The 15001-nt window shown below is 37.2% G+C and overlaps 2 protein-coding genes across 3 annotated transcripts in view; both read left to right on the plus strand.

Annotated features, from left to right (window-relative positions):
* Positions 1-7491, plus strand: part of LOC106083296 (inactive dipeptidyl peptidase 10) — a 161484-nt gene extending 153993 nt beyond the window's left edge. For both annotated transcript variants that reach the window (XM_013246262.2, XM_013246334.2), the window contains one exon: positions 4718-7491. The gene's annotated coding sequence lies outside the window, so the exon portion shown is untranslated. The remainder of the gene's footprint in view (positions 1-4717) is intronic.
* Positions 7492-12175: 4684 nt separating this feature from the next.
* On the plus strand, positions 12176-13646 carry LOC106091676 (uncharacterized). Its single transcript, XM_013258669.2, has one exon. The coding sequence runs from the start codon at positions 12266-12268 to the stop codon at positions 12827-12829; it is 564 nt and encodes a 187-aa protein (XP_013114123.2). The 5' UTR covers positions 12176-12265; the 3' UTR covers positions 12830-13646.
* Positions 13647-15001: the final 1355 nt, after the last annotated feature.

The following is a 15001-nucleotide window of genomic DNA, read 5'->3' on the forward strand; positions in this document are numbered from 1 at the left end:
AGTTCAAATTATTTCTATTTTATTTCTTCCTTCCCTACAAATAAGTAAAACAAAAAGCTTTAGCAATGAAATTTATTTAGATTAGTTTATAGTTTAACCTAAATCAGTAAAAAAAAATCCGAAACTAGAAAAAATAATACCAAAAGCAAAACTTTTAGACTTTATTAGCATAGTAAATAGGGCCGGTATGGAAAAAATTAGTTTTTAAAATCTAGTCGTTAGTTGATTTTTTTGCTCCTATAAAGTTTTAATTGATAATTCCAGACGATTCCAAAATGTTAAAATATTACAAAAAAGAAGAATAAAAATCTGATATTAGATTGTATACGTTATACTAAAAAAAATTCAAATGCAAGCCTAAAAGTATGCAATGTTGGTATATATTGAACTGAAACATTTCATGAAATCTTGGGGCAATATTTCACAGCACAGCTTTAGGCTGTCAATTATCGTAGTCTCCCCTTCCTCCCATGGGCTCTTTTTAAATTATTGGTATCTTTATCTAAACATTGTTAATTATAATTTCATGTTGACGTTTATTTAAAATTCCTCCCCATTTCTTTCTTTTCATGCCTCTCTGTTACCTGTCTTTGATTTAACCCTCAGCACAGCCGCCAAGATTTGACAAGTATTGTATAATGGGTTTTGTTTTTCGATTCTTTTATGTAGAGGATTTATAATGGCCATTATCCATCCATCACCAAGAACGTTGGAAAGAAAGAGTTGGTTCATGTAAAATACAGTGACAAACACAATTGTAACTAATTGCTTGTATTGCTAAATACTTGTTTTATTTTATATCCGCGATTTCCAAAATAAAAATGTGATTGAATGCGTGAATACACTCTTTAGAATGGGGGGTATTCTAATTTCGTCATTCCGTTCGTAAGTCCTCGAAATATGCGTCTAAGGCCCCATAAAGTATTAATACCATTGGTCGTCATGACATTTTAAGCCGATCTAGCCATGTCCGTTCGTCCGTCTGTCGAAAGCACGCTTACTTTCGAAGGAGTAAAGCTATACTCTTGAAATTTTGCACAAATACTTCGTATTCGTGTAGGTTGGTTGGGATTGTAAATGGGCCAAATCGGTCGATGTTTTGATATAGCTGCCATATAAACCGATCTTGGGCCTTGACTTCTTGGGCCACTAGAGGGCGCAATTCTTATCCGATTTGACAGAAATTTTGCACGAAGTGTTTTGTTATGACTTCCAACAAGTGTGCTAAGAATGGTTCAAATCGGTTCAAACCTAATATAGCTGGGTCTTGACTTCTTCAGCCTCTAGAGGAGATCTTGGGTCTTGACTTCTTCAGCCTCTAGAGGGCGCAGTTCTTATCCGGCTGATTTGGCTGAAATTTTGCACGAAGTGTTTTGTTATGACTTCCATTAAGTGTGCTAAGTATGGTCCGAATCGGTGCATAACCTGATATAGCTGCCTTATATACCCATCTTGGATCTCGACTTCTTTAGCCAATAAAGGGCGCAATTTTTATCCGATTGGGCTGAAACTTTATATGAAGTTGTTTGTTATGACTTCCAACACCTGTGCTAAGTGTGGTTAAAATCGGTCCATAACCTGATATAGCTGCGTTATACACCGATCTTGGATCTTCACTTCTTGAGCCAATAGAGGGCGCAATTCCTTTCCTATTTGGCTGAAATTTTTAGTGACGATTTTTGTTATGACTTCCAACATCTGGTTCAAATCGGTCTGTAACCTGATATATTTGCCATATAAACTGATCTTGGATCTTGACTTCTTGAGCTTCAAGAGGGCGCAATTCTCATCCGATTTGGCTTTTTTTGATTGAGCTGTTTTATTATGATCTCCAACAATTGTGTTAAGCATGGTTCAAATTGGTACATAACCCGTCATAGCTGCCATATAAACCGATCTTGGATCTTGACTTCTTGAGCCACCAGAGGACGCAATTCTTATCCGATTTAGATGACATTTTGCATGAGGTGTTTTGTTATGACTTCCAAAAACTGTGTTAAGTATGGTTCAAATCGGTTAATAAACTGATATAGCTGCCATATTAACCTATCTGGGATCTTGACTTCTTAAGCCTCTAGAGGACGCAATTCTTATCCGATTTTGCTGAAATTTTGTACAACGGCTTCTCCCATGACCTTCACCATACATGCCCAATATGGTCTTAATCGATCTATAGCCTTATACAGCTCCCACATAAACCGATCTCCCGATTATGCTTCTGGAGCCCCTACAAGGCGCAATTCTTATCCGAATGGGCTGAAATATTACCCAAAAACTTCTACTATGGTCTTCAACATTCATTTCACTTATGGTCCGAATCGTACTATAACTTGATATATCTCAAATACCATAACAATTCTTATCCATTATTCTTTGTTTGCCTAAAAAGAATTACCGCGCAAAGAACTCGACAAATGCGAACCATGGGCATAAATAAATATAAATACCCTGCACCATCACTGGTACCCTGTACCTGTACCTGGGGAGAAGTTTTAACACGGCATAGTACCTGATAAATATCGCCAGTATTAGGATGGGATAACCACCTCTGAAAATATTTTCTGATGTTCACTCCAGGATTCGAACCCAGGCGTTCAGCGTCATAGGCGGCCATGCTAACCTCTGCGCTACGGTGGCCTCCATTTATAACTTAGTGCATTTGTTTGTAATACCCAGAAGGAAGAGAGATAGACCCATTGATAAGTATACCGATCGACTCAGAATCACTTTCTGATTCGATTTAGTTTTGTCCGTCTGTTTGTCCATGTTAATTTGTTTATAAACTGCAGTTTGCAATTTTCATCCGATCGTCTTCAAATTTGGCACAAGCATTTTCTTGGGCTTAGAGACGAAGCCTATCGAAAAATATCGAGTAAAATCGGTTTAGATTTGGATAAAGCTCCCATATATATGTTCGTCCGATTTGGACTAATATTGCAATAAAGTGCTCATGTGTTAACCGATTCTTTCGAAATTTGGCAGGAAAGATTTTCTCTTGATTCTCGACATTACTGAAATCTGAGTGATCTGTTCAGATTTAGATATAGCTGCCATATATGTACATCGCCAGATTTGCACTTGCATTTGCATCGGCCCCCATGTACTTGTCCTTTCATTTGATTACAATATTGGCCCGGTCGGCCTACATGACATCTTGGCTTTGTTTTTATTGGGAAAAGGGGGTTAGTCCTCCCCTAAACTTGGACTCAGATGATAATATCAAATGATTGCTCTACGGTCAAAGACCTTTCGTTTGAGTCCTTTATTGTTGCGGTCTACATATCCGTTTGAATGGCTGGATCTAGATTCTTGGATGCTTATATTATTATCGGAATCGTACTCTACAGTCATAGGCCTTTCATTTGAGTCTCATATTGTCCCGATCGACCTAAATGTTTTGTTCACGAGTATTTATTGATTGGGGTGGTCCCCAGACTACTTCTTTCAAATTTGTATACCAGTTTCGTAGTCTACTCCCAAAGACTTTTCATTTGATACCAATTTTGTGACGTTGGATATACATGCCTGTTTTTGGGGTTGGGGAGGCTCTGTAAACCTCTTGGCCAAATTCGTATACCAGATATGCACTCTACTTCCAAATAGCTTTTGTTTTATAACCATATTTTCTCAATCTGTAAATATGTCCTGTAGGGGTTTTTTGGAGGTGATGAGCTGCAGACAACTAGGAATAAATTTTTATATAGGATTTGTACTCTGCTTTCAAATGCCGTTTTTTGAGACCCAAGCGGTAAACATGTCCTGTGTGAGGGTTTTTGGGGTGGCCGGCCCCCAGACACCCAGGAATATAAGTTTATATCAGATTTCTATTGTACCTTTCTTTCTTTCATTTGATACCCATATTGCCCCTAGCGGTTATCTTGTCCTGTTGGAGGATTTTTGGGATGAGAGAAAACCCCCCACTGTATTTTGGATCAAGTTTTTATATTTAATTCGTACTCTATCTTAAACATCTTTCATTTGATACCCATATTGTCTCAATTGAAAAACATGTCCGTTTGGATGGGTTTTGGGGTAGGACGCACCAACCCCCTCCCCCCATATTATTGGACGAGATAGTTTTATACCAATTTTGTATTTTTGGGTTATTCGTGGGTAATTCGATAACCTCTTCGGTTACCAAAAAATTAAGTAATTTATTTTCCCCGAAATATGGAAAATCGGTTCAGCCATTTTTGAGTTTATACGGAACAGGGAATTATATTCAAATTTTGTCTTTATAGAAATTTGCTATAAAAATTTTACTTTTAAGAAAACTTTAGTTTATTTTAATGAAATTTAAATGAATTTTGTTAACATTTTCTGTACTGTAAATTTTATTTAAATTTTGTCCGAGAACATTTGATTGATATTCTGGCTTTGTAGCAGTGGTGGGCAAATATACACACACAATTTCATTTTACTGAGTACATTCACAGGAACATAAGCCCAGGGGCTTAGAAATAGTGCGCACATGCACTAGTATGCCCACCACTGCTTTTAAGTTAAGAATAATTATTTCCCTCAAAGAACTAATGATAAATTTTTGCCCCCCACTATTCCCACAAGCACACAATAGATAACCACACTTTATTATGGTTGTGGCATTTATTTAAAAACAATCAAATACTTTTACGTCATTTGCCTTATCGCAGCAGATGACATTTTAACGGTGACATTTTTATGTTAATGTTACGTTGTTTTTTATTCCTTGTTACAGAATCCGCCGGTTTTGTGTGAAAGGATTCTAGCACATTATTCTCTTGCATTCTCTTCCTATCCCACTGCCACTTATTGTCACTGGGCTGAACGAAAATAAAACACACTTGCCGTGCGCCATACTCCAAAATTCCTGGCTAAATGATTATATGCCCAGAGACATAAATTTTCAAATTTATATGGCAAAACATAAATTTGTTTTAATGGTCCGAGCCGAGGGCTGAACGGGAGAAGAAGGTGGGAATGAGAAAGACAATATAAGACAGCCATGAACGGTAATGTTTTAAATGACAACTTCAAGCCATCCCTGCTGTATGCTCCCCCCTGAAAGTATGCTGTAAAATGTCATTGCCATTGACAATTAACTCATTTCATCAATTTGAAATAACTTTATTCTTCGAGGTAAATTTTACTTATAAGTTGCCTTAGGTCTTGGCCTTGCGTTTTTAACCTATTTGGCCCTAAAGACATTTCCAAACAATTTGTCTTGCCTTTGTTTCACACGGGATGCCCTGGCCGACGGTGACTCTTTGCTGTTTTGTTATACTCCATTCACTCAAGAGGTGTTTACTATGTTAAAGCTTAATTGTCATTAGCCTTTTTGCTCTCCCTTATGTGCTAAACACAAAAAATCCAAAACACACTTACACACACGTATAAATCTGTACACCCACTTCTATACAGAGCAGCCTTAGTCAATGCTTTTGTTCTAAACAATGGCTGTAGAAAATAGTGAATAATGGTACTGTGCTGCTGTTGGGTCGGTGACAAGAATGCTGCTTGTTTAGCCATTCAAGTATTCAGCCACAAGAGACCAAACTATTTTTAAGGCATAGTCAGAGAAGTTATAAAATAAAGCATACTTTTCGGAGTAAGGCATCACAAGTGGGGGTTCGGACATATAGTTATGTAGATTTTTATCTAAATTAAAATAAAAAGGCATGTCAAGAGTAGAAGGAAATTCGATATGCAAATCTTTGGATAAAATGTGCTAATATTGAACGAAATAGGATTGAAATTAAGACAACAGGGGGATAAAAAACATGGCAAAAACAGAAGAAAGCAGCATGTTCATCATGTTTGGATTTGTCTTTAGAGACAATTGGATGGAATTTTTGTCTTTAGAAAAAATTTCAGAGATAATTGCACATAGGACAAATTTTGTTTTTATTTTTAATTCCATGAACACATTGTTTAAACAGAAATTTCAGGAAAAAATTATTTTAAAATGTTTGTCTCTAGACAAAATTTCTTGGAAATTTTGAGGATAGTTGTTTTTAAAGGCAATTTCATGGACAATTTTTCTTTGATGGAAATTTTATGAAAGGAAAAATTTGTGAAAATTTTATCCTAGAGCAACCATCGAATAAAAAAAGACAGGAGTAGTGGAGAAACCGAGCGGGTGGTGAAGAACCGCCCATCCCTACGCAAGCACGGATCTACCTATGCCGAAGCTTATGGCACCCCCATCGGAACCATCCTGTTCTTTCAACAAACCTCAGGAGACATACCATAGGTACGTTTGCAAGATCACCCAGATCATAGAAGAAACGGCTTCCCAGAAAAAAGAGTCTACCTCTCTGCAGACCCGGCGCACTCGTCCGCCCTCTCATTTCCTAGAATCCCCTCATGCCCAGGAATCCATGTTAGAGTCACATGGTGGACCCGGAGCCTATCCAGGGATTCCAAACAATCCGCCACGCATCACGACCTTACCTTCCTCGACCCCAAGGCCTTGAGCGCCGCCATACTATCCACATAAATTCTGAGTTTCGAGGGGGGTAAGCCCCTTAACAGAATTTCTATTACTGCAATGGCATAGACCTCTGCGTAAAAGACCGTACACTCGTCTGGTAGTCTCAGAGACATACTGATATTGAGTGCATCAGAGTAGACCCCCAATCCTGACTCTATCTTGGACTGTATAGATCGAGGTCTCATCCTCCTCAAGTAAACCATCCGCCCTCCATTCGTCTTTCTCAGGAAATCGAATCGCGAATGCCCTCACTCCAGTCGGCACTGGTGCCAGGTAGTCGGAGATCCTCCTCAGTCCACCCTCCGTATCTATTACACTTAAAATCGAACTGTGGATGCAACCAACCTCTAGTACGAGGTCTCACATTTTCTTTCTCTTCCCTTTCTCTCTCTCTAGGGTAGCACCGTGGGCCAAACTGGCCTCCGAGTGAACTCACCCTTGGTGGGCAACCCATTCAACCTAACCTAACCTAAACTTGTCTTAGAACTGTCTTTAAAGAAGATCAAATTAGTTTTTCTGATTTTTAGGTAGATTTATATTTCAAAAATTTCTTTTAATTGCAATGAAAAATCATTCGAAATAACGTAGGTTTTTTCTTATTGCAATACAAATTTCACTGCATACTTTTTGGCTGGTCATTAAAAATTTCTCTGAAATATTGCATACTTTTTGGCTTGTATCTCTATATATATAGTTTTCTCAAAAATTCCTAGAAAATATAACCCCCTTCCCCCTTAAAAAATAAACATAGTTTAATATTGACCTATACAATTATCCAGTAAATAGAAAATGGAAGTATTATATTGTTTTAAAAAATTTTGCATACATCCTAAACTAAACTACTACATAAAATAGTTTTGAATTAATAACGTTTTAACGTAGAATTCTAAGGACCAATTAAAACATACGCATTACCCCATATATACATAAAAGAAACGTAGGAATAATATATACATACATACCTAATTAGAAATTGACATGTTATGGATATTGCTATTAAAATTAAAGAAAAAGAAGAAGAGGAAAAAAACATCTGACTAAAATTTCATCTCATGAAAACGAATCTTTATGCTGTAATATATTCTCAGAATACCAACAAAAATACGGATTCTTTTAATAGTGAAATTTGCAAAAAAAAACAGAAATCCCAAAAACAACACTTTCTTACCAGCCTTAAAATTAATTTAAAACCCAATAAAACTGTAAATATTATAAAGTTATTTAAAACTACCTATTATACTCCAATTGTATAGAAAACTTATCCCGATTAAAGCCCAAACAAATCTTTGTGATCCAAAAATTAAAAAAGAAGAATACTTGATTAAGTAACAAATATATCTTCACTTCCATGAAAAAATTAAAACTGAACTATTTTTAAAAGTTTAATTATAAAATAAACTTCTTAAAATATATGATTCAAGAAACCCCAAAAACAAAAAGCAGACGTTAGCAATGAGTTATATTAAATTAAATTAAATAATTAAATATTGAAATAAAAACTATATTAGAGCATTTAATGAAATGGAATTATAAAAAAAGATTTAAAACAAATACCACATACTAATTATCTAGAGAAGAAGAAAATTAAGAAAACAAACGATAATAAATGAAAATTTTAAGAATTACTTTAAAACAAATAAAAGTACTCAAAAACTTTGGTTTTTTATTTAAAAAATAAAAATCACAGCGCCTTAGCATAGGCAACAAAATTTTCTTAATTACAAGTGACTTGTTGACTGTAGCTGTTGTAAAGGGCATGTTAACATAAACATACCATCATGCTGGCGTATTTGTTGTTTAGAGAGCAGTTAAATGTTATCTCTTTTTCTGTGGTTTTTATTGTCATTTAACCTCCCACGGTTTGTATACCTGTGTTCGTTTGACACCTTTATGAAGTCGAACATGATAAAACACTTTCTCTCGCTCTTTTGGTATGACCCAATAATTTAATTGCGATAGGAACGACAGTTGACATGTACAAGCATGTAAGGGTTATTCTCCATAGGCTTTATTTATTTACTTAAATTTGTACAAAGTCTGTAGTGTGATTTCGGGAAAAGTTATTCTGCGGTTGCAGCTTAGGATTCCGTGGCTTAAATCATTTATGTGAGTGTCCAGATATATTTCGGAGTCATGTAATTAGCTGAGGTAAATATGTAAAAAGGTAAGTTTTGTTATAAGAAACTTAATGACTGCTAATAATCGCCACTATCGAATGGGTGGTATACGTATACCAACAGGAAATATCGATGCTTGTTTGATCCTTTCAGTGGAGCGGACGTATTTTTTTTCGCTCCCCAAGAAGTTTCTGTAACTCGTAATAGGTACTTATTTTCGAAGAAAATTTTAAGTCAGTCCAGGATAGCTACGATAGTGTTATTCATTAGGCGCTTAATGGACTGCGTCTGTTTTCATTGGAGCGACAGATCTAGAGCCCAGGAGTAGACTAAGAATGGACTCCCAGCCGCTGCGGTGGTGGTATCAGTCCGTAACATGTTATATGCTACTGAGACCACTACTGGTGGAGCGGTTGCGCCAGGTTCCACTAGCCGCCAGATGTCTGGTCAACATAGACTTTTGACTAAGACACTCGGTTCGAGTCTTAAGGACAAGGCCATCGATATGCAAAAATGTTGTTTTGACCTTAGATTGGGATATTTCAGCAATAAATCTTATATATAAAATTCAATTTGTTTGTTTGTTCCGTATAGACTCAAAAACGGCTGAACGGCAGATTACCTTGAAATTTTCACAGACTATGTAGGTTGGTCTGGAAGGAAACATAGGCTTTATAATTTTTTGATATCGGGAGGGGGCGGACCCGATCGGGACAGTATGGGAATTAAATGAAAGGTATTCAAGAGTAGAGTGCGAATTTCATAATAGGAGTAGGGTCCAAGCACCTGGAGGGCCGTCCCAGCCCCAAAACCTCTTAAAATAGGTTTATTTGACGATCATGACAATATGGGACTCAAATGAAGGTATTCGGGAGTAGATTACGAATATGGTCAGGAAGTAGAAATAGACTTTATAATTTATTGATAACGGAAGGGGCGTACCCTCCACCGTTATCCAAAAAGCACCACCCAAAATCAAAAGTGGACCGATAAGGACAATATGGGTATCAAATGAAAAGTATGCGGGAGTAGATAACGAATCTGGCATACATATTCATGTCGAAGTATTGGGGGTCACCCCACCTCCACAAAAACGCCCAAAATGAGCACATTATCAAATCACGGATATATGGGACTCGGGAGTGAAAAACGGCAGAACCGATTTTCTCGAAATTTTCGTATAATGTGTTAGTTGGTCTGAAAGGAAACATAGGCTATTTAATTTTTCGGTATCGGAAGGGGGACGGATCCTCCCCCTTATGCCAATAACACAAATCAAAAGTGGACCGATCGGGGCAATATTGGTATCAAATGAAAGGTATAGGAGAGTAGAATACGAATATGTATCCATCGGGCCGCCCCAACTCCAAAACTGCCCCAAACAGACATATTGGTCGTTCATTTCAATATGGGGCTCAATGAAAGGTATTCGGCAGTAGATTTCGAATCTGGCATACAAAATCAGATCGAAGTATAGGGGGTTATGCCACCTCTCAAAAGCGCCATTATAACCATGTTGACTATATGATACTTGGCTGAACCGATTTTCTTAAAATGTTCATAGATTGTGTACGTTTGTCTAGAAGGAAACATAGATTATATAATTTTTAGATATCGGGTGGAGGCGGTGATTGCTTTCATCCAACAAATAAAACAAATTTTAGCCTTCCTAAACTGTTTAAGATATTAAATTTTAGTTGGTTCAAATTTGCACCAAGCGATAATTATAATTTGAAATTGCCCTTTTATACGGCACATTATGATCGTACTCATTACAGCTTTTCCAAAACGGTTCATCGATTTTTTCTCTTCTTTGAATTTCTTAAATTTTTCATACTTTACTTCATATTATATAACTTTATGTGGCACATAACGTGTTTTTCAATATCTGTCAATTAATGATTACACTTTTCTTTGTAAGCGGTAATCGATAGACGCCATTCATCGAAAAAAAATCAAATGATTGATTTTTCAACCATGACTGATGGTTATGTGACTCATAGACCTTTATTTTCACCAACACTATTACAATGACCCCGCATCAGATATTCCATGTAAACTCCGCGTAAATGGTGTACCACATTGATATTACATTGAACGATGCATCCACCAAGCCTAGTTATCGATATTTTCTATTTCAATTATTAGTCAAAGGTTTAGGTCTATGCTATGATAAATGGTTGACCAACTTCGTAGTAACAGTATTGTACACACAATAGCAACGCTGAATTTTAACTTTTCTGTGACGTTGGACAATCATATGATTTGTATTAACCTTTAATTTACTATGTGGACTGTAATGTACTCATTTATAAAATGAATAATTGTAAGAATATGATATAAATCATATTTCATATTCTTGTGAAAATTAAATTACTAAAATCCTTCTCCTGGTATTCGCCTCTACCTGAAAAACCATAAACTTGTCGGGCAGTGACATACTGATATCGAGTGCAACGGAGTAGACCCTCGTCGTCGGCTCAACATCGGCTTCAAACATCTCCAATTCTACATGTGTTAGACATGGGATAGCTGTGAGCACCACACAAGCTGGAACATTGAGGTCCGATCTGGGTGATGTTCAGGAGACGGTTAGCTGCGAGCTACTGGGCGCGTCCACTGGTTGCGGATACCGGAATACTCTATCCGGAGTAGCTGTAACTATAGTCGCGGACAATCATCGGTATCAAGTGGAAGGGGCGCCCCTGTAGCCGAGTTGGTAGCGTGCTTCGATTACTAGTGCAGGGGTTGTGGGTTCGATTCCAGCCAGAAACCTTGGTCTGTCACTACTGTGATATCACAATGGACTTAAAATTGTCTAAGTGAGTCCGTAAAGGACTGTAACTCTTACCTACCTTATCTATCGAGTGGAAAGTCTCAGTGAGAGGTCGGATGGCACCGACAAGACGAGTTTTTGGCGCCTTTAAATAACCAATGGCCACCCTGTTCCCGCAGCGATCGGTCGTATAGACCGGAACAGTCTTGCTCACCTACAGGAGCTTGACGAGGATTGCCACCGCCACATGAAAATGTGGTTACAACAACAGCATGAGCTGGGCCGACCCACTGTCCCAAATTTCAGCAAAATCGGATAATAAATGTTGCTTTTATGGGCCTTGAACCCTAAATCGGCGGATCGGTCTATGTGGCAGCTATATCCAAATCTGAACCGAATTGAAGAAGGATGTTGAAGGGCCTAACACAACTCACTGTCCCAAATTTGACCACAATCGGATAATAAATGTGGCTTTTATGGGCCTAAGACCCCAAATCAGCGGATCGTTCTATATGGGGGCTGTATCAAGATATAGTCCGATATAACCCATCTTCGAACTTAATCTACTTGTGGACAAAAAAAAAAGCTCAATATCTCCATTTTTAAAAAAAACTGTAGCGTGGTTTCAACAGACAGACGAACGGACATGGCTAGTTCGTCTTAGATTTTTACGCTGATCATGAATATATATTCTTTATAGGGATATTTCGATGTGTTGCAAACGGAATGACAAATGAATATACCCCCATCCTTCGGTGGTGGGCAAAATGAAGATTATTTTGTTGGGCCTTCATGGGGTTAAATGGCGATTACTATTTTGTTGATAATAGTAAACATATCCCTAAAACGATCGCAACCTTTAAACAAGTGATGTAGTATTAATATAACACAAAATACAAAATGTACCAACTCAACGATGATTGCCTGCTGCACATATTTAAATTACTCAACATCAAGGATCAACTCAGTTTGGCGCAGGTCTCTGAACAATTTCGCTACCTCATAGTCAGTGGTATATGGTCCAGAAGGTTTCGAAACATTTCCACACATGAAACTTGTTTCCAATCTCTTTCCATTATGGAATACAAAAACTTTTTTCAACTCAATGCCGAAAATATTCGAATACTACACATCGAGGATACAAAGCATTTTGCCTTCACCAGCTATCTGAATCGTTACACCAACCGCCCGGACTTCTCCTTCTATTTCTCTTTGAGAATGGCCAACTTAAAAGAGCTGTATTGCCACGATCAACGCCTGCATGATGGCTACATTGAAATGTTAAGTAAATATTGTCCTCTATTGGAGATCTTTCACACCGAGAGTACTCATATCACGGGAGCCTATATGGATCATTTGCCAATGTTGCGTGAGGCTAGAATGGGTGATAGAATCATTAAATTTGAAAGGAGTTACAGTCAAGTGCCACAAATACAACCGGCAGTGTGTATATTAACCAACTGAGGCAGTACACATGTAACAAGTGTACAAAGATGGTCATTAAAGGTTCCATCCTTAAGAAATAATAACCCTTGGAACAGCTGTAATTTTTCCCACACAAGAAATGCAGACACATACGTGGAAGTTAATCAAATGTAATGGTGATACAAGCAGAGCCGTGTTATAGTAAATTTATATAAAAATCCCAATCCCCCTATAGTTAATAGGAAAATATGGTGCTATTGTTTAAAGTTTTAGTTTTAACTTACTCCCACAACGGGCAAAAAGAGCCCATGCCTCTGCTTTAAATCGACTCTTGAAAGTGAAATTTTCTTTCAATTACTTTGCAACCATAAAAAGACTTTCAGCTAGGTCAGCAACTTGTCGTTGATTGGAAAAAAATCAATTAGTATTAGGTTAATATTTTATAAGAGTAGATGGTATAGAATGTCTGCGGTCTCCAATATGGGTTTGTTGTAGCCTCCAAGAGAAATGGTTTGCAATTTAGCTTCTGTCGTTTATAAAGAGTGATATGTTCTACGCGCCAAATAGTAGTTCTACAAAAGGGACAAGGATAATAGTTAATTTATATAAAAATAAATAATTTTGTTTTTCAATAAAAAAAAAATATTTTTAAAAGTGTGTGAATACTATGAAAAAAATTAATTTTTTAAGACGCAAAAAATGGTATATATATTGATATATGTATGTACATACTCATATCACTACCCACTCCATGTGAAATAAACAGAATTCGAAATGTAAAATTTGACAAAAACTATTTCGACAATTTGAAATGAAAGTGCGCTTTTGTGTACCTAATAAAACGAAACAAATCTTATATTGAATTTTTACTAAACTTTCAATAAGTTTAAGCTGGCGATATAACAAAATAGGATCCAAAATCATTTGGAACTATCGTCAGAAGTCGTTTCTTTATGATCGAAACAATTATTTTAAAACCATTAAAATCGCATTAATATAGGCCGAAATTTAAGTAAGCACCCACCATGGATCAATCCCGATAAAGTCCTTCATTGGCAATGGCAGCCGTCTCAGTATACAACATACTGCTACAACAACAACCATCATGGATATATAACTTCTGGAAATCAAATGGAAGAAGCATGTTTTGTGAACGCAATAGTTCATTCGGAAGATCGATCTATTATATAGACTCTATATATATTTATATATGCCTAAAACCCAGTTTACACTGCTCTTTAAATCCGGATTTATGGCTCTTATCAGCTAAGCAAACATATGATCGGGCCATTAAATCCGGATTTAAGGAGCAGTGTAAACGGGGTTTAAGACCATAAATTGAGAGATTTCTCTACATGGCAGCTATATCGAAATATGGACCGATCTGTACTATAATCCACACACGAATGTAAAAAATTTTAGTGCAACCCACTGCTTTGAATTTTAGCAAAATTGGTTATAAATGGTCCGGCATTGCCTAAAAGCTCTTATAATAGTCATAGTCACATATCAAGTTTTGCAGCTCAATAAACTTGAACTTCCTTTCTCCCATTTTATTGATACGGAGACCAAACGGCTTGCCGCAGAGCAACACCTCTTAGGGAGAATATTTTATATGGCTTGGGTTAGGTTAGGTTGGATTTAAGTGCCAGTCTGCCATCAGACTCACTTAGACGTTTTCGTCCATTGTGATACCACAGTAACAGAAGAAGGAAGATGCCTTCTAGTTCTTGCCGTTAAACCATCCAGATCGCTTTAAAAAACCCAATAACTTGCGAATGTTCACATCCGCTAAATCAGACAGGTTCTCAAAGAAATGAGAACCTAAAGTGAAACTCCTTCTAACTGCTAGTGCGGGACACACACACAGAAGGTGTTCTATAGTCTTTAACAGCGTCTGTAAAAGTCGTTGCTGACAACCTTCAGTCTGTCAGCATGTTTTCCGATTAGACAGTGACTTGTCATGACGGACACAATGACTGAGACGTCTATTCTAGCCAATGACGGCAAAGCAGTAGACCTCTTCAAGTCTAGATGAGGCCACATAGTTTTGGAATGCACACAGCCACCTCTTTGTGACCACCTTACATTCCTTGCCCTTCGGGCCTGGTCCTCAAAACTTAGCTTACATATCGCTAGAGACTTACCCATAGATTCCAGTGTTCCTGAAGGGTAGGGTAGTTCCTAGTCTCGCAACCTCATCCGCTTTAC

Source organism: Stomoxys calcitrans, chromosome 3 (assembly GCF_963082655.1).
Source record: "Stomoxys calcitrans chromosome 3, idStoCalc2.1, whole genome shotgun sequence".
Taxonomy (NCBI): Eukaryota; Metazoa; Arthropoda; class Insecta; order Diptera; family Muscidae; genus Stomoxys; species Stomoxys calcitrans.

Coding starts and splice junctions, on each gene's coding strand:
- LOC106091676 (XM_013258669.2), top strand. CDS start 12,266: ATGTACCAACTCAACGATGATTGCCTGCTGCACATATTTAAATTACTC.